Source organism: Canis lupus, chromosome 14, assembly GCF_048164855.1.
Source record: "Canis lupus baileyi chromosome 14, mCanLup2.hap1, whole genome shotgun sequence".
Lineage (NCBI taxonomy): Eukaryota > Metazoa > Chordata > Mammalia > Carnivora > Canidae > Canis > Canis lupus.
The window spans coordinates 58,276,312-58,296,793 of NC_132851.1; the positions used below are offsets into that span (position 1 = coordinate 58,276,312).

The following is a 20,482-nucleotide window of genomic DNA, read 5'->3' on the forward strand; positions in this document are numbered from 1 at the left end:
ATGGATATACTCTCAGACATGGCTCAGGAAATTAACTGAGTTTTTGTTGAATAGACGGTCTATCCTTTGGCTTAGGGCAGTGCTATTGATTTTTCTCTGTAGAGCTGGGTATCAGGTTCCTGTGAAAGCCTGTGTGGGCTCAGGGAGATGTGGTAAGATTCCCAGAAACCTAGCAGTCTTCTATTAGAGCCATGTGTCTCCTGGCATGCCAGCATGTTCTCTTTCATATCTTATTGATACTGAGCTTCAGGCAAATGGAATTTCAGACAAAAAGCATATTTTGCCCTTGTAGTTAGGCTTTTGACCTGCCCTATGCTTCATACTTGATGAAATCTGAGAATCTTTAGATTCTTTGCTGTAATCTTTTTTTTTTTTTTTTAGTTTTGCAAATCAATGATATTAGCTTATCTTGGTAACATAGAGTTTTCCTTCTAAATGTTTGCCTCAATATAACTTCCTGAGAATGGCAGTGATGTTTCTGTGTTTGATCTGTGAGAAGTCACAGGTGGGATATTCAATAATGTTGAGCAATTGAACAGGTAACCCTCTTGGGTTCAGTTTCCTAGGACGATTTACTTCCCACAGTGGGCAATTAGTTGTTGCTATGCTCCTAGTCTTTTTGGCACTGCTCTGCCCTGATCCCCATTTGTCAGTTATTAATAAATTATGATCTTCTCTCTAATTATCTTTGATTCAGAGCCTTTGAAGAAAAAAGCATGTAATCATGAGAAAATAGAAGGAATAACAACTCTCAGATATTAAATCAATACACATGCCTGGATTTATCACAGTTTCATAAAGTCACATCTACTGTTAATTCATAAACCACTGAGATTTGCTTTTAATGAGAGCTTTCCTAAAATCAGTGATTGCATGTGTGATTATAAATATTTTGCTATTTATCATTATTTTAAGACAAAATAGTATTAGATAAAATATTTTCATATAATACTTTTTCTTACCAAAATTTACCAAGTTCCAAAACTATATGGCCCTTGTTATGTTAAAAATGCTAAAACACAACGTATTCATGATACCTCTGATCTGAAGAGAATCAGGAGAGAAATACAAACCTACACTATCATTAATAAAAACTATTGCTACTTGATGTTACCAGGTATATCATCATATTAGCATTACCATATCTAAAGGGCAAGTAAATAATATAAGCTGACGAAGATTTGTTTTTTTTAAAGATTTATTAATTTATTTGCACATGCAAAAGAGAGAGAGCAAGCATGCGCCAGGTTGGGGAGAAGGACAAAGGGGGAGGGAGAGAATCTTAAGCCCTGTGAGCACAGAGCCTGACACAGGGATCAATCTCATGACCCTAAAATCTGAGCCAAAATCAAGAGTTGGATGCTTAACCAATTGACCCTCCCAGGCACCCCATCTGATGAAGATTTTTTTTTTATTTTTTTTATTTATGATAGTCACACACAGAGAGAGAGAGAGAGAGAGGCAGAGACACAGGCAGAGGGAGAAGCAGGCTTCATGCACCGGGAGCCCGACGTGGGACTCGATCCTGAGTCTCCAGGATCGCGTTTGGGCCAAAGGCAGGCGCTAAACCGCTGCGCCACCCAGGGATCCCCTGATGAAGATTTCTTAACTCCTATGTAATACTTCTTTGAAATCACTGTATTTATTTTGTGATGGCACAAAATATTTCAGTAATTGGGAAGAAAGTGTACTTATGGATTAGGTACTGTATTAGACTTATGTCGGTGTTGCTAACAGTTCTCATTTTCTAAACTACCAACATTAGTTTGATTAATAAGGACAAAGCACTTCAAATGGAGATTGATGCACTGTTTAGTTTTAATTCAATAATTTATGAGGTATTCATTCAATTAGGTTATGTGGGAGAGCCACAGAAGTCTTTATCTTCTAAATAGTCACTGAAGAAGAAAGAAGATATTTACTCAATATACTATCATTTGTGGTTGAAAGTTTAAATTTCATGAGAAATATTGATACCTTGCTCTAAGACTTTAGCCAAAGGAAAAAAGGTTTTGGCTAAGGGAATTAAGGAAGATTTTGTGATAGAAAATAGTGGTTAATGTGCATATTGACGTGGGTAGGTTTAAATATTGAGACATGAAATGAAGTATAAGAAAAAAAGGCACAGAGAGAGATCCTCTTTCTGCATTCTTAGTTCATGTGCTTAGTTCATGTACCCTGTCTTCAGATTCAGGTGTGGACTCCTACTCTGCTGGGCCACGCAGTGGAATTTCTCCATTCTCTTCTTAAGGTCCCAGTGCTATTGATTGACTTAGTCTATGGAGCCAGCTTTTAGGTTCCTATCAGAGCCTGTACCGTATGAGCTCTGAGAGTGAAAGGCAAGAGCTGTAAAGTCAGAGCTGGGCTCACTACAGTGACCATTCCTGCTTCAGTGATCCAATAACTGTCCAGTCTCCTGACACTTAATGGGTCACTCTTCAATCTCCTTTGATGGATCTTTCTCCTTCACTCTATCTCTCAATGTCACTGTTGCTGGGCTCCCCCAGATAACCTCATTTTGGTGAGTAACTTTAAATACCGTATTTGTGCCACAACACTCTTCAATAATATGCCTCCAATTGCATAGCAGACACTATTTTAGCACCTAGATCAATAAGTCTCTGTACTTTAGGGTTTTTTTTTATATATATCTGGAACTTTTCATATGATTTATAATTATCTTTTAGAATAAGCCACTTTGAATTTAGCCTCTGCCATATGTGACTAAAGGAGTCCAGGTCAAAAATGCATAGTGGTAATGCTGAAAGGGTAGTCTGCAGTATATTTTCAAGAGTTCTGAACTCCAGTTTCATTCTTCCAGCAATAAAGTCACTGGGTATTTACTGGGAATCTACACTATAATCCGTACATTCAAGATGAGCACCAATCTATTGAAGAGACATATAAAATGATGAACTAAAACTACTTCAATTGGAAAAAAAAAAAAAGTTTTGAGGAAACAGAGAGGTGAAATTAACCAATCATCACAAATCAGGAATGGTCATAAATTGGTGACATTGAATGCGTGTAGTTCTAGAATAAATCATTTATCTAGCACTATTTTTCAGTGAAGGACTGAGGGACAATTCATTAAAATCCAGTTTATTTTTTATTTACTGTAGTGTCAAAATATCACCGACAGTACTTTCTAGGAGAGGCTTTATTTATATATTGACCAGTTTTGAAAGTTTTATTTATTTATTTTTTGGAAAGTTTTTTTTTTTTAAATATTTTATTTATTTATTCATGAGAGACAGAGAGAGAGAGAGAGAGAGAGAGAGAGGCAGAGGGAGAAGCAGGCTCCATGCAAGCCTGATGTGGGACTCGATCCCAGGACTCCAGGATCACACCCTGGGCCGAAGGCAGAAACTAAACTGCTGAGCCACCCAGGGATCCCCATAAAGGTTTTAAATAATAATAATTAATATTATTATTTTGGGGGATCCCTGGGTGGCGCAGCGGTTTGGCGCCTGCCTTTGGCCCAGGGCGCGATCCTGGAGACCCGGGATCGAATCCCACGTCGGGCTCCTGGTGCATGGAGCCTGCTTCTCCCTCTGCCTGTGTCTCTGCGCCTCTCTCTCTCTCTCTCTCTATCATAAATAAATAAAAATTAAAAAAAATATATTATTATTTTGGAGGCAGAGAATCAGTGACTTTGTATACAAGAGTTCAGAGTTTCACCAAAATCTACAGTTTAATGCTTATGTATCATAATGCACTTATATAGTGAAGAACAGAAACCCTAAGGTCAGATCTAGGTTCAAGCCCCAGACTTTCACTAACTGTGTACAGTAATTTGTGTTCTAGATATTTTCTCCGAGGAGGAGAAATCATGCACAGATAAGAATCCTTGCCATCTTGGATCTACAGACAAAAAAAAACTAACAGGAGAAATTTATACTTAGTATATAAATAAAACACTACAATTAAGTGTTATGAAGAGGTAAATCAAGGTAAGAGAGATCTGATAGGCAGTGGAAGGAATCACAGGCCCTCATTTCAGTAAGCTCAATTGAGAGGATAGAATTTTGCAATGATGTGAAAGCAGGAGGAAGCTATGTGCCTCTCTGGAACATGGGAGTTTTAGGCAGCCAGAAGAGCCAATACAAAAGCCTCAAGTCTGAACTATTTTTACAATGATCAAGAAACTGCAAGAAGATAATTTTATCAAGCATAATTGAAAGATAGAACTATTAATGAGATATGGTGTTGTGAAATATTACATGTAAAAACCCTTGGAACAATACCTGGGAGGCAGTATGTAATTCATGCTAGACCATATTGTACTTATTATGAACATTATTATGTTATTTCCATTAGGCAAAGAGGGTTCTCTGAAGGTTTTAGAATACTTCATACCTTTTAAAAACCATTCACTAGAGAAGCTATTATGCTTTGATATAAAAAAGTAGGCAGAGCTCTGGCACTTGTCTGAATTAAATAATTACATTAAAAAAATTACATTCAAAATGCCTGCATAATGATTTTATTTGGCTCCAAATAAGTTTGAAGAAAAGTTCCTAAGTACAGTGGATTTTACCATCAAACTATTGTTTTTCTTAACATAAAAATTGTGGTGGCATGTAATAAGAAGTCAGATTTTTCTTGAATTAATGCATCAGACCATCATTGTGGTCCAAAGGAAAACAAAAGTTACCATGAGGGAGGGATTCCAGTTTAAATCCTTGTCTTTATCCATAACTGTTGCGATTCTGCTTACAAAATTCTGTCCATTGATCTGACTACTAAATTAAAGTGGAAATACCTTGAGAAAAAGACATTATCTTCTGATTCCACATGCCCGGGACTTATCTTGATATTTGATGTGCAATAGATGTTCAATAAATGTTTGGATTATTTGAAGAATAAGTCAGTTATAACATATTATTATTAAGAGATTTGAAAAAATTACAAAAGGCTAAATTTTAATATTATTATTATTATTTTTAAAGACTATTCATGAGAGACAGAGAGACAGAGACAGAGACAGAGACAGAGGAAGAGGCAGGCTCCATGCAGGGAGTCCGATGTGGGACTCAATCCCAGGACTGCAGGATCATGCCCTGGGCCGAAGGCAGGCGCTAAACCGCTGAGTCACCCAGGGATCCCCCTAAATTTTAATATTATTTTTAAGTAAAAAACCCTAAAGCAGCATTTTATATAAATCTACTCTTTTTCCTTTACATTTTTAACGTGGCCTCAGTGTCTTAATTTTGATAGGTTAGCCTTTAAGTACACTATCCGTTGAAAAATTTTCAGCTCAGAAACTATGAGACAGGGCAGCCCTGGTAGCTCAGCGGTTTAGTGCCACCTTCAGCCCAGGGCATGACCCTGGAGACCCGGGACCGAGTCCCACATCAGGCTCCCTGCATGAAGCCTGCTTCTCCTTCTACCTGTGTCTCTGCCTCTGTCTCTGTGTGTGTCTCTCATGAATAAATAAATAAAATCTTAAAAAAAAAAAGAAAAAGAAGAAACTATGAGACATTTCAAGTGAATTGAGTTTTGGTTGCTTCATTCACAAAGAGGAAAATAGGATTTAGCAGTTATATGTCCAACCATGGGATTTGAACATGAACAGGCCAAACAAGGGAAGACCTTTGCCCAGAAAATAATCTTTTTCACAGCCATTAAGCCACCCCTCAGACTAACCTTATCATTTTAGGAGCATCATAACATTAAAGTCATTTCTGAATAGCCTTAAAATTGCATCAAAGGCTAAGCAGCTTGAGGAAATTCTTCCACTTTTTATTCCACCTCATAGGTTTTTTAAAATTTTATTTTCCACTTTTAAAACTGGTGACAGATTTAACTTATTTTAAGCATCCAACTCTTGTTTGGGGCTCAGATTGTGGGATGGAGCCTCCTGTGGGCTCCACACTGTGTGGAGTCTGCTTGAGATTCTTTCTCTCTGTTCCTCTCCTCCTATTTTCAATCTCACTCTCTCTCTCTCTCAAATAAAAATGTTTAAAAATGATTTAAAAATAAATAAATTCACAAGCTTTATATCAGGTTGAGAAATAACCAGTAATTAAGGATTAGGCCCCAAGTTTGAAATGGAGACAGAGAAAAAAAGTAACAATGTAATCAGTGATCATCTTCAAAGGAAAGGAAAACAGGAGAAGAAGATTGTAAAAGTCTTTCTCAAACATGTAACTGGGAGTATGGGCATGACCACCATTAATGGAAAAGTTAGTTTATTAAATAATTTATATCTATGTAGTAGTATTAAATCTATGTAGTAGTATCTATAAGGGGAAAATAATAAAATTAGTTTATTATAAGAAAGCAATGTGCATTGTCATTTCTGATTAAAGGGGGAAATTTTAAAAAACAATTACAACATACTGCACAAATCAGGAGGTTTAATTTATACTCATCCTAGAGTAATTGGCTCATAGTTTGCTGAGGACATATCAATTTTTTTGTAGTCCAATAAAAAAAACATTTCAAATTAATGATAGAGGAAGTGAAAAGGAGAATCTAAACCCTGCAGAAAATGCTCTATGGAATATTTAGCACCTCTAAAGGAAGATCACACAAAACGTAAGATTGATAGAATCCTAAGATGCTATAATTCTGTTTTTTAAATGAAACTTTTTCACTTAAGATGGATATCTGCCTACATTATTTTAAATTATATTTAGGTAGGAAGACTCCAAAAGGTTCTGTATAATCAATTTTAGCCTAAAGAGATTAGAAAGTATGTGGATCCTGGGGTGGCTCAGCGGTTTAGCATCTGCCTTTGGCCCAGGGCTTGATCCTGGAGTCCCAGGATCGAGTCCCGTGTCAGGCTCCTGGCATGGAGCCTGCTTCTCTCTCTGCCTCTCTCTCTCTATGTTTATCATGAATAAATGAATAAAATCTTTTTTAAAAAAAGTCTCTCTATCTGATTTATCTTTCATTTATTTTAGAACAAAAAAAAGTTCATTTTTTTCTTTGAAATAGATTAGTTCCATAGTATTCATATTTTTGATTTGGTGTGAATAAAAACACAAATTATCAGTGAATATGTATCTTTAAGACATATTTTCTCCTAAATAATATAAATTGCCAATAAATATTGCATTCAAATAATATTAATATTTCTGCAACATGGAAAAATTAGTTTATCTATACAACCACTGACAAGTAAAATTATTTGTAATCAAAATACATTTTACCTAGGAGCACATATCTGGTTCTTAATAAACTCAACAGATTAAAAAGTGATAAAATAGTTCAGAGTTAAGAGGATAGTCTAAATTTCATTGTATTTTTGTGTGTGTTAGTAATATTTTGGCAAGGAAAGGAGGGAAAAACATATGTAATTCAATGTCTTCCGACCAATTCTATAGTAGACTTTTTTCAACAACTTGTCAGTACTCATATATAACTTCCCAAATACTATTAGGTTTCAGCTACATTTCTTCATTTAATTTTTCTTTTATTTGATAAATCTTTACTGAGTTAATTCAGGACACTGTAGGTATTATGTGATAGGCACACTTCCCCTAGTTCAGACACAAATTGTGAAGCTCATTGTCTTGAATGAGATAGGAAAAGACTTTCAAAAATCATTTCATTTAGCTTTTGAGTACATATATTTATATAAAACATCTTAAAATAACTTATCTATGAAAAGTAGAATAAGATGTCCACAGATGTTTTTATCATAAGACAAATACCCCCCGAAATTCAAGAATGTGCATTCAACAAAATGAAGTAATGAAAATTTCATGCAAAGAAATCTGCTGGTAATAAAATGCAAATCTCAGATTTTGGGGAGTAAAATTTATTTTCCTTTAAATTAAAAATTCATAATCTCTGCACAGTAAGTTGTGTTATAAAATTAAATCAAGACAAAATGTAATATGAATAAAAATGTACAAATTAATAAGGTGTCTCAGGTTTAGTTATGCTGAAAATTAAGTTTTGGGTGTAGTTGTGATTCTCCTATAACTGATAAATTATATTAAAATTTAATTATTCTTACACAGGAAATCCAGGTACATATAGAAGTCATGTAGTGCACATGTGTGGGTGTGCCACATCCTAAAGCATTACTATCTATCCTTCAGTTACCAAGTAATAGGTTATATGAATCTTTTCTCAAACATTTTGTCTAATGCTACAGATGCAACAAAGTAAACTGTTTTTAAGTCAGTTTTGTATATAGATTGGGGAGGAAACATTTTTGAGAACAAGGTCTCATTCACATGCAAGTAAGCAAGAATTCATAGCTGAATGTAGTCAGTAAATTCACATTAAAATATGAAGGTTAAATAAATAGATACATTATATATTTGATTTGTCCTTTAATAAACCCTTAAACACACAAATTTATTGGATTTTAGCTCTTAAATCATTCATCTGGTTTTATTCATTTCCTCTAGGTGTGGACCCAACGAATACAGTATCTTCTTATGATCTGCATGTCCCTAACTATAACTAACACTTCTGGATTTTTGGAAAGGAAGAAGACAACTCTTATCCAAGTTAGAAGTAAAGAAATGTTATAAACAAGCTCTGAAACTGTATCATAGTTATCTACCCTTTTGAGGTAGAAAAGACTCATATGATGCGGTGGTTTTCTTAATAGCTATCAAACACTCAGTTATCTTATGTAATCAAAATCTGAGCAAAGTTGTTATGACAAAATTTATATCTTCCAGGAAGCAGGGACACAGCATTCTTCTCGGGTGACTTCAGAAAGAAAAGAACTGTGGGGCACCAGCTATCCAGCCTTCTGGTCAAATAGGGCTAGTTGTCCTCAATAGAACACAGACTGCTTCCTACCCAGAAATTCTGAAAATGTGTAACTGCTAATCTAACATTAAAAGTAAGCAATGGATTTCTATATATACTCTTAAGGAAATTTTGTACATTCCTGAATAAACAGGAGCTAGAAGAAAATGAATGTTCAGATACAAAAAGAAAGGATGTTCAAATGAATATTTTCAACAATGTTTTACGAATATAGATTGCTGTAACTTAAGGATATAGTCATAAATCTTTTCAGAATACAATATTCAGTATATTGAAAAGTGCCCAATTCTGTATATTTATGAGTTGAATATGTGCTGAAGAGTCAAAAATAAATAAGTAGAACAGGAAGAAAATCAATATGAATATTGATTTTCTGACTTTTTTTGGACCTAACACTACAATTTCACATCTTTAGGCAAGTCTAAATATTTCCATGAAGACTTTCATCAAATTTTCTGCAATAGTCTCATTCCAAAACATTTTCAAATGGACAGCTCTAATTACTGAATATCCTTTCAAACAATGGCCTGGATAAAAAAAATGGAAATATGTCTGTTGTAGGTTGATGTGTTGATGTATTTACTCACTGTGTTTTAAAATTTTTTTTTTCAGAGGGTTGATTATGCTCAGCTCAGCATCAGGAAATACTTTCTACAAAAGTTGTTGTTGGGCCTCTACCTCCTTTATTTTTGTTCAAAATGAAAAATGCAGATGTGTAACACACATGTTAATGTATCGATACAACATTCAGTAAAATTCACTTTCAATCAGTACACACTATTGATGTATTCAGGTTGAAATCATTCAGAGGCTGAAAATAAAAGCAGTCATGTAAGAGGGCTGATTATTTCTCAGAATGTTGGTCTGCCAGAGTGTCTGTATTGTATTCATCACTCTGTTAGGATTGAATGCTGCCTAAGTAGAATTATTAGTTTTATTCCTCTGAATTTACCAGGAAGGCCTTCCCCAACACTAAAATTGAAGCAGACAACCATAAATAATTTTGAGAGAAAAAAATCACATTTAAAATGCTATATCAGAAAAAAGATGGTTAAAGGTAGAATAAATCATAACAAGTTAATAATTAACTCTTGTGAAGTGAGCATATCTGAAAAAAGAGAAATTCTGTACTTAAAAGTTAGCACTTAACATGGACAAGGTAAAGCTTAAAAATACATCATACTTGAGTTTATCTACTGATACATTGCTTGACTGATACGTTGTGGGATGTGCTTCACAGCCAAATGGCCAGATCAAGGTAAAGAAGAGATCAGGGGCAAAAGTTCAGAATCACAGCTTCCTCTCTTACCTTCCACTGAGGAGGAAGCCAATAACCACTGCCAACAAAATGACTCCCACTGTCACAGACACAGCAATTATAGGAATCTGGCTTTGATCGCTGGATGCTGCAACTGCTGATAGGAGACACAAGAAAGGAAGCCCGAGGTTAAAGAGATCATATGCATTCAAATAAGAGCTGCTTAATAGTCAGTAATCGATGCGTGATTTAAGCAATCCCCCACACTTGGCCGCGATTTCCCCCTCATATCTCTGCTCAGTGGTGTGTAATTGAAAAGACATCTCTAGGAGAAAATATTTACTCTCCAAATGGAAATTTGAAAGAATCACTAAGTCAATGATTATTTCCTTGTCATCATAAAAAATGAATGTAATTGTTTGCATAGTATTTATCTAGGGATCGGGGGTTTGCAAGATAAAATGAAACTTAGTCCTTGAGATCAAACACCTTCATCTAAATAGGTGATGCTAAGTATATGAAATTTGGCATTTTAGAATCCGCATGTGGCTGTTCTCTAGGAAAAAAAAAATCAATATATCAGACAGGGTTTGTGTTTCCCCCCCCCGCCCACATAGACATAGGTTAAACTCCAAAATGTTGTGGCTATGACTTCAGTGAAGTTAATATAATGTCATTATTCTGAAAGCAAGTTTAAAAACTGTAATTTCAAACAGAATATAAACAGTGAGTATACTTTATGTGTAGCACTACTTTTTGAAAGATATCAAGGCATATATATAGAACTTTGAGAAGCCAGCAGTAAGAGTGGATTCATTTACATAATCTTTCAAATACATGGATTTAGATTAAATATCCTATATTTTAACAGTACAATTACCATAATAAGGGGCAATGGACATGATTAGATAGTTATGCTTCAAAAAGCACAGGGATATTTATTTTGTGCTGATAACTGTATTGTATTAAAATAAGAAACGTATAGAATAAAATAACTTTTACTAATGTTCTCAAGAAATGCTCAATAAGATACTTACTATTGTTTAACAATATAATCATCTTGATAAATTCAGAGTGGCATTAGCTCACCTTCATAACAAATTTTAAGTCATCAAAAGTAATAACAACTATACTTTCCACATTTTGTTTCTTATAACTCCTTACCAGATCTTGGCCTAATCAATAGTTTTGGACATCCAAACACTTCCCTTTCTATTATTGTCACCTCTCCCTTGAGTCTTTCAAAGCAAAACTGGCTTTCTGACTCCTTCTTATACTTTATCTATACTTTCTATGCTTTCGGACCAGTCTTCAAACCAAATATTGACAGTAGCTTCTTCATGTTCAAGAAAGATTATTATTGATGATCAAAATCTATGTACCCTCTCTTTTCTTGGATAATAATAGTTGTAGTTCAATGGCTCTTTATCTTGATTGTTCTCTCCTAATATCTGATGCTGAAGTCTGTGGTAGGGAATTCAATGCTGGTGAGCAGTATAAATGGGGTAAGGCAAAGCTAATTCACTATCCCACTATGCCTTCTCCAAGATTTGCTTTATTAATCTCTAAACTCAGATTACTCATACCATTGCTTTTTCTCAGTTCTTTAATTTTCTTTTTGGCAAGAGGAATGTTCTTAGACTTGGTTCATAATATGTTATTTAATTGGGCTCTAAATGCTATTCCAATTATTTTATTTTGATTCTCTTATTAATTTCCTAACAAAATCACCCCCATCATGAGTTCCTCATTTTCTCAAAACACTAATTCATTACCACTTCTCATGTTTCAGAAATGAAACATTTATCTATAATCTTACAGGTAAAAGAGAGTGATCAAGTCTGAACTCCATGGTTAAATAAAACTGTAAAACTCTATGGTTCTTCAGTTTTCCTTTGCTTTATATAAATCCAAGGTTAAAATCCTTCCTGTCTCTTCAAAGATGTGCCTCCTTCAATGATTTCCCTCCAGGAGAGTATTTCATTTCCTTACAGGCTACTTCTTTGCTACCTCCTAGCCTAAATAGATAATTCTTTTGGGGGGAAACAAATCCTTAAACTTACTGATGTTGGTTCAACTTAAATTTGAAAATAGGTCCAACATTTACTAGGTATATGGGCCAAAGCAAAGTACTTACCCTTATCAAGTCCCATTTCATTAATCTCCAAATAGGAATAATTTTCCTGGATCATTATAATTCTGTTTAGAGATAATATTTAGCAACTATTGCCAGCTTTAAATAAATAGTAGATAATATTTCCACATATAGTTATCTGATCCTCTTTATCACTCTTATTCTTTCCTATTTTTCACCATCTAGACTAACGTATCTAGAACTAGCCTCATTGTCTGATAACTGAGAATGTAAATTCTCTCTGAAACTTCTTTTCTTTGGCCAATGAGTTCTACATGTGATATTCTGGCTACATGCAATAAGTACTTTTGCATTTACTTTACCATGGACGATAATGAGGCATTTAACCCTTCTGAACATAAACTTCAACCTTGAGACTCTGTTCCTCTTGGTTTCTAGGACATCAGATAAGCTGTTTTCCCTTTTTCCCACTCAGAAGTATTACTCTGTCAGTTCTGTTGGCTCCACATTCTCGCCCCACATCTTATGCATGAACAATTTCTGATGAGTGCTGGCTCCTAATCCTCCACATTTCCCTCCTTAGCTCTTCACTCTCTTTCTGTCTTTCTCTTTTCCTTCTTCCTTTTCTTCCTACCTCTCATGTTTACTTCTTTGCATGCAAAGCTGGTAAGTCCCAAATTTATATTTCCAACTCTTATTTCTCTTCAAAGCAACACTCTATTTAAAAAAATGGACTTCTTTCTTTTTATTTGGATTGTTATTTTCATATAAAAACAATATGTTTAAAATCAACCTTTATACCACATCCACCCCCAAGGGCATTAACAAAACCACATCAATAAACAAAGATGCTATAAATCAAACCACAAACCAGACTAATTTTATCTCCTTTCTTCTGGTTTCTTTTAACTGTCACTAAATTTTTCTTAACTCTGACTTGCCCATTAAGTAATAAGCATTTTTGTGTTTCCTCTGTTTTTATACATGAATTAAGTTTTTTCATCCAACACTCATCTATTTGATTCATATCTGCTGACATACGGTTCATTAGTGTTTTAGGTGTTCCCTTTGCCTTCTATGTACTCACATAAATATCTAAAAATATCACTTTGATCATGTTTCTCTGATCAAGAAGTTCATAAACTCTTACTATCTATATAAAAAAAAAACCACACCAAATTCTCCAACTAGCATTCAAAAGCCCTTTTAACCAAATTCTAACAAATCTTTCTGGCCTCAATATGTCATTTTGGAAACTCTAAGATTCAGTTTTGGAAGGAGACAGCATGATTAATCAGAAGTAGGGATAAAATAGGATAATTTCACACTAACCAAAGTATTAATTTTGAGAAAAAATATGGATGCTTCATATCATCAAATGCTTCATTTTTAATAATTTATAGAACTAATCTAATTTAACAATAGGCTAAAATATACATAGTATGGGCTAAGATATTGCAAAAAATTAACTTAATGGTATACTAAACATTTTCAAATGCTTAAATTATTTTTTGAAAATATTTTTGTAATGCCAAATCACAAAGATTCATATTTACATGTTGTTATCTACTGTTTACTTATATAAGATATTTTTGTATAACAGACAATTAAATTAAGGATCTACGAGGAAGAATTTAATAATATATTTTCATTTTTTAAAAAATGTTCAGCATTTTCTAATTTCCTTGATGGGCTTTAAATATTTTACTATTTTCAAATGTATTAATTGTTTAGTGAGCTTTTTCAAGTAAAAAATAACTCATCAAGATTTTGTACCATTGGGACACCTGGGTGGCTCAGTGGTTGAGCATCTGCCTTTGGCTCAGGGCGTGATCCCAGGCTCCTGGGATCGAATCCCACATTGGGCTTCCTGCATAGAGCCTGCTTCTCCCTCTGCCTGTCTCTGCCTCTCTCTCTGGGTCTCTCATGAATAAATAAAATAATTAATTAAAATAAGATTTTGTACTAATTTATTCCTTTGTTTGACCTGACAGCATCAATAATATCCCCAATATATCAACTAACTAACTAAATATATAGAATTGATAAGGTATTGTCAATGCCTTCATACTTCATTCTTTAACATCAGGGTAAAATTGTAAGCCCAATATGATCTATGATTAGTGTTTTAATATATTATTAAGTTTTTTAATTGTTAAAAATAAAAATCTCTAATCACTCATATTTCCTAATTTTTTATATGTCATGTAGTTTTGGAAGAATTGCTGAGGAATATTTTGGGAATGCTTACAAGCAAATTTGGGGCAATGTAACACTACTATTAAAAGAATATTAGTTATAAACATTAATATTCTTTAGTAAATAATGTTTCTTTTTTTCAATCATTATATACTTATATTATCCATGGAAACTTAAAGGTAGCATACCCTGAGAAATCACATTGTTTACCTCACTTTGCTTCCTGTACTCCTGGTTGCAAAACAATATTACATAGGTATTCTCTATATTTTAGCCATATATTTGAATAGTTAATCATTAAGCTGAAAAGATTTAAAGCCAGGTTATAAGTGCTTTTGAAGGCCAGGCTGAGAATTTGGGATCTTTCTACCACAGCTGTAACTCACTATTAATTTTCTTGATTAAGATAATTAGATCAAAGCTACGATTTTTGATATGTAATATCGGTACATAGAAGTTAGTGGGGATATTTAAAATAGCATGGCAGGTAAATACAAACATGAAAAGATGTTGAACATCATTAGCCATCAGGGATTTCAAATTAAAACCATAATGAGATATCATGCCCACCTGTCCAAAATGACTAAAAGAAAAATACAGTGAGAACAGCAAATGCTGATGAGGATGTGGAGAAAGTGATCACTCATACATTGATGGTGGGACTATAAAATGGTACAGCCACTCTGAAAATCAGTTTGGCAATTTTTTACAAAATTAAACATAAAATTACCATATGACACAGCAAGTGTGCTCTTGGGTATATCCCAGGGAATTGAAAACTTATATTGATACAAAAAGATGTACATGAATATTCATAGCATCTTTATTGGTAATAGCAAAAATTGGTATTAGCCCAGATGTCCTTCAACAGGTGAACTGTTAAACTGTGGTCTACACATACCATAGAATATTACTCAACAATAAAAAGAAACAAACTTGGTATACATAACAATTTAGATGAATTGCCAGGGAATTAAGTCAATTCTAAACTTTCACATTCTGTATGATTCCATGTTTACTACATTTCTGTAATGTAATATTTTTAGATATGGATGTTTAGAAACTAAGAGTTGTCAGTGATTAGTTATGGGATAGGAGCTATTCCCAAAGGCAGTTGGTATAGTTGTAAAGGGCAACCCAAGAGATCTTTGTGATGTTGGCACTATTTAGTATCTTGACTATGATAGTAGATACACAAATCTACACCACTGACCAAATCGTATCCAACTTAATAGACATATGTCTATACACATATACATAAAAAGGAGTAGAAGGAATGTGAGTAAGATTAGTGGATTGCATCAATGTCAATATCCTGAATGTGGTATTATGCTATATTTTAAAAATATTAGCATTGGGGAAAACTGAAAAAATTGTACAAGAGATAACTCTGCATTGCATTTACATTTGCATATAAAACTACACTTATCTCAATAAAAATTTCATTTAAAAAACAGAATAGCATTATCCCAGCAATTGGGTTATACAAATTTGAATTAAAAAGGTAAGAATTCAATGAAAGGAAGTGATGCATTGGAGAAAAATAAATCATAAAAGAAACACAAAGGTGTTTGGTAAATCTTGTTAAGTGGGAGTTAAGAAAGATTCAGTGATAGTCTCAAAGTTTCAAGATAACTTATGTTAAAAGAAACCATATAAAAAGAGTGAACTAGATGGGCTGGATGGTTTCATTCATGCTGTTTATTTATTGGTATTCTTTATCACTGCTATTGGGAAAAGGAATGATTTATATATGTAACAAAATTAAAATAAAGTGGGTAATAGGCAGTTATAAAATATAAAGCTTGAGAGAGAAAGACTTCTGAGGTTTTCCCATCCAAATCTTCAAGACAAATAACCTTTCTAAAATAAAGATTTTGTGATCCTGTGCTTACTGTTTGCATTCATTAGGACTATGTGAGTGACATATAAGATAATGTAGATGAAAAAGAAAATCCCCTTGTAACAATTTTATGTCCTAGGTATAACATAAATTAAAATTTATAAATTTTAAAAATTAAGCAAATTAATAACATCATGCATCATTTTTATGAATTGAGTAACCAATTAGAAAATCTTTTTAATGATTTTCAGGTAATTTTCTGTCCTAACATACCTGAATGATAAGATAGAATTTCCTCGGTATTGGTAACTCATCAAAGTCAGTATTAACTGTCATGCACCAAATGAAAATACATACACACACATATTTGACATTTCACACTACTCCTCTGTGTTACTTTCTTCATAACAAAATATTAATAGTGTCGGTTTTTCATCTATAAATAAAAGTAAATTTTCTTCTAATCTTGCTTTTAATATATACTTTAGGACAAGTAATTTAAATATTTTGTTTGTGGTTAAAGAGAAAAAAATGTTTTATGCTATTTTATTCTTAAAATGGTACAAGAAAAAAAAAAGAAAAGAAAAGAAAAGAAAAAAAGAAAAAAAATGGTACAAGAAGTGTCTTCCAGAACTATTTCTAGGCCCTTTACTCAGGGATACTGCCAGAGATTTTGATTTTCCAAAACAATCAGATTGGTTGCTGAGACTGCCATTTTCTTGCCAAACTTAATACTTATGCAAACTCCTGGTAGAATTTTCATAGAAAGACTAAGCCTGATAACATTGTTCAATAAAACAAGTAAAACTCAATGGCAATAATTCAATAAAGTATGGCAGCTGTGGAAAGAAAGTCTTTAAAAGCAGGTTTAAACATTTCTTAAGGATCTCTTGATGTTTCATCTCCCAGGAGACCAAATGTGATGAGGAGCAGGGACCGATGTGTTAACCCACTAACCTACCATAATAGCATGACAGATGCTTCCTACCCGAAGGGGTCATGCCTGGGAGAGAGAGAGAGGAGCAGGAGACTGACAGAGTGCCCAGGGAGAGTATTGATCTACTGACTCTTTTCTGGTAACCATTACAGAGACATGAGTTGACAGTAATTAAAATGACTTACACACTGGGATAGTTTCAAACTCAAATCTTCGACTGAAGACACCATAGCCTGCTGCTGTGCGTGCTCGAATTTGGAAGACATACACTGAAGCTGGTTTCAAGCCTTCTGCAGTTACAGTTGTCTCCTTAGATTTGATGATTGTATAGCTGGTTTCCTGGTCCTTGGGTTACACGTGCACATACAATAAAAAAAAGTCAACATATGAATTACTTCCTGACAATAAAACTTAGAATCATAAATCAGAAAATGAATCCAAAACTAATAGCTTTGATATTCGTACAAATTTAATCTTTTAGAAAAAAATATATACATCCTAGGTGTGCTATATACATGAAATTTTAAAGTGTTTCCTAAAACTCAACGATGGTGGGTAACATGTTCTCCCCTCATCCGCCATACTTGTCTTCAGCACAAATAAATTTATAAAATCTTAAAATATGATTTGCAGGAGATGAATTGTTTTATAGACTCTATTTTAGTACTGGTATTGTGTGCTTATTTTTCTCATAAATGTTTTATTGGAGTACATCAAACATGCTTCCTGTTCATAGAGAAAGATGGCAATGTCTCAAATATTGCCAGGTAAGAATTATACTTTATATCTCTGGTAAATTTGATTTCTAATTATATTTAGGACCTGGGAAGGGGAATGAGGACTTTGCTGGAGAACTTTAATTTCAATTTATTAAGTCTAAACAGGGATTACTAAAGAAAAACTGTAAATAAGCAATTTTTTTCTTTACAAAAATCTTTCCATTTTTTCACACTTCTGTGTTTAAGCTGGATGAGTAGTAAATGGAGATGGAGTGAAAAAATATATTACAGTAAAGGTAGTTTTGGAAACTGAAACAAATAGAAAGCTGTTCCTATTTTGATAACTACCAGAGTCTAGACTAACCATACAAATGTAATTTTTCCTTACCTCTGAAGTTGCCACACTGAATCTCAAACCTACACACTGAATCTTGGCCCTACAAAAATCTAAATACACAGAGTCCCTATTTTGAACTTTCTCCTCCCATGTATTTTTCTGTGTAAATTATTGGCTACCCTTGCTTTTTTCCTTAAGGTATCCTCACAATTATTACATTTCTGATAGATATTACAGGATAACTTAATCATAGGTAATGGTTAGAGATTCCCCCCATTCTTAGGAACTAATCTTTACTTATCTTGATTGTTGACTATAAACTATCATTTTCTAGATCATTTCAGAAAATTTTATTTACTAATAGAAATATGTATTGAGTTTCTTAAGAACTAATGGGCATAACATGTAAAGGATTTTTTTTTCTGAAATGAGAAAAATTGAAAACAATTTTTCAATTCTTCAAAAATTGAAAAGAATATAATAATTGCTACTCAAGCATCTCAATAGGGAATATGGTGATTGTTTAATTTTCTTAACACAATTAAAATGCAAAATAAATGCAAATGATGCTCCTTCTCTGTTGAAGTTACCATCAACAGCAGCATACCATCCTGAAACTTTAATGTGGACACAGAAACCATGTGCTAAAATATAGCAAGTCGGGCAGCCAGGGTGTCTCAGTGGTTTAGCGCCGCCTTCAGCCCGGGGTGTGATCCTGGAAACCCAGGATCCAGTCCCATGTCAGGCTCCCTGCATGGAGCCTGCTTCTCTCCCTCCCTGTGTCTCTGCCTCTCTCTCTCTCTCTGTCTCATGAATAAATAAATAAAATCTTTAGAAAAAATAAAATACAGCAAGTCCATTTTTACTTTTATCCTCAGTTTCCTTATCTGTAAGATTGGAAAGAAATTAGTGCCTGGATATCCTCATAGTGATGTCATAAGAATGAAAAAAAAGTAATGCGTGTGAAAACACTTCATAAACTAAAGACTACATGTTTTCATTGTCATAATTATCCTTTATTTTTTTTTCTAATTTGACACATCAGAATCAATGGCTAATCACATTCTATTCTAACCAATACAATCTAAAATATACAATCTATCAAACACTTTTTAAAAACAGTTTTACCATTCCTCATTTAATACAGTCAAATATACAGAATTTTCTTAGGGTTAAGTTCATCCAAATTTCTAACTAAATCTATGTTCTAATTTCTAATGCAAACAGGTTTTCTGATTCATTCCACAAAGATGACTATTTTTTATTTATATTTTTTTGTGCATTGACTTGTAAGTGCCAAATCTTTAAGGTGTTTTAGAAATATTACTAGCGTTTGCAAGGATTTAAAGTAGGTCATTAAATCCTATAAAATTTTACCTAGTAATGTCAGTCATTTTCTTCATTCACAAACATTTACTAACTTTGTCTTCTATGCTCTATTACCCCTTCTACATGCTGGGAATAAAGCAGTAAAAAAAGGCAGACAATTCTTGTTGTGTCCCTTTAAAGGAGGTAAATAGTTTCTATAAACTGCTGTAGTTACTGATATATGGCTGCTCAGGTTTAAGACCCAATATGCAAGATTTTCTCAATAAGATTATACTTTTCACTTTGGCTATGACTCCTCAGTGATTTCAATAAGAAATGATACAATATCTGTATGCTATTATTTGTATTTTGTTTAAGATAAGGCAAAAAAATCTAGACAAAACTATAGATTCTGGTATATTTGATATAAATATGATTTTTATATAAAATATTAACATTTATAATGTGAAGTAAGAGGGTTTTTGTTTTGTTTTATAAAAGAACACAGGAATATCATGGTTAGAATTCAAGCCATGCTATTGCCTAAAGAAGTGTGTAAATATGGAAGCACAACTCAACCTGTCTTTTTCTTCCTTAAATTGGGATAAAATTATTTATTTAAGAGCATTGTGAGCACATAGAGATGGAGAGAGATGATGCACATAGCACCCAGCACAATCTCCACATCATAACAGGTTCTAGGTAAATGTGACTTGAGTCTGTAGCATGATGGCAAATTTAATTAAAAAATAATCAAAGAATTTGCTGTAAACTCCTATTGAAGGAACAATTATGTCTTGTAAAATTATTAGAAGTTGACACTTTCGCCAAATGAAGGGGAGGGGAAACATTCCGAGGAAACTGGCATGCTGCTTCTGCTTGAAATAATACAGGTTCTAATATCAATTGCACAAAATTATGCAACATTCTGTTTTATATACTAACATATATATCTAAGTAGTTCCTTATCTGAGTTCTAATTGTACGTTGTCTCTCAGGGTCAGCTGAATGCATTAATATCAGAGGGACTCACCAAATCAT

General features: G+C 33.5%; 1 protein-coding gene across 6 annotated transcripts in view; it reads right to left on the minus strand.

Annotated features, from left to right (window-relative positions):
- The window catches only part of EPHA5 (EPH receptor A5), a 346,405-nt gene that overhangs the window by 73,378 nt on the left and 252,545 nt on the right, over positions 1 to 20,482 (minus strand). For 4 of the 6 annotated variants that reach the window (XM_072775217.1, XM_072775222.1, XM_072775218.1 and 1 more), the window contains exons 7-8: positions 17,263 to 17,422; positions 10,055 to 10,160 (exon numbers count right to left, since the gene is read on the minus strand). In XM_072775217.1, coding sequence (XP_072631318.1) covers positions 10,055 to 10,160; positions 17,263 to 17,422 — 266 coding nt within the window. The remainder of the gene's footprint in view (positions 1 to 10,054; positions 10,161 to 17,262; positions 17,423 to 20,482) is intronic. The other 2 variants (XM_072775223.1, XM_072775220.1) reach the window with 1 other exon arrangement.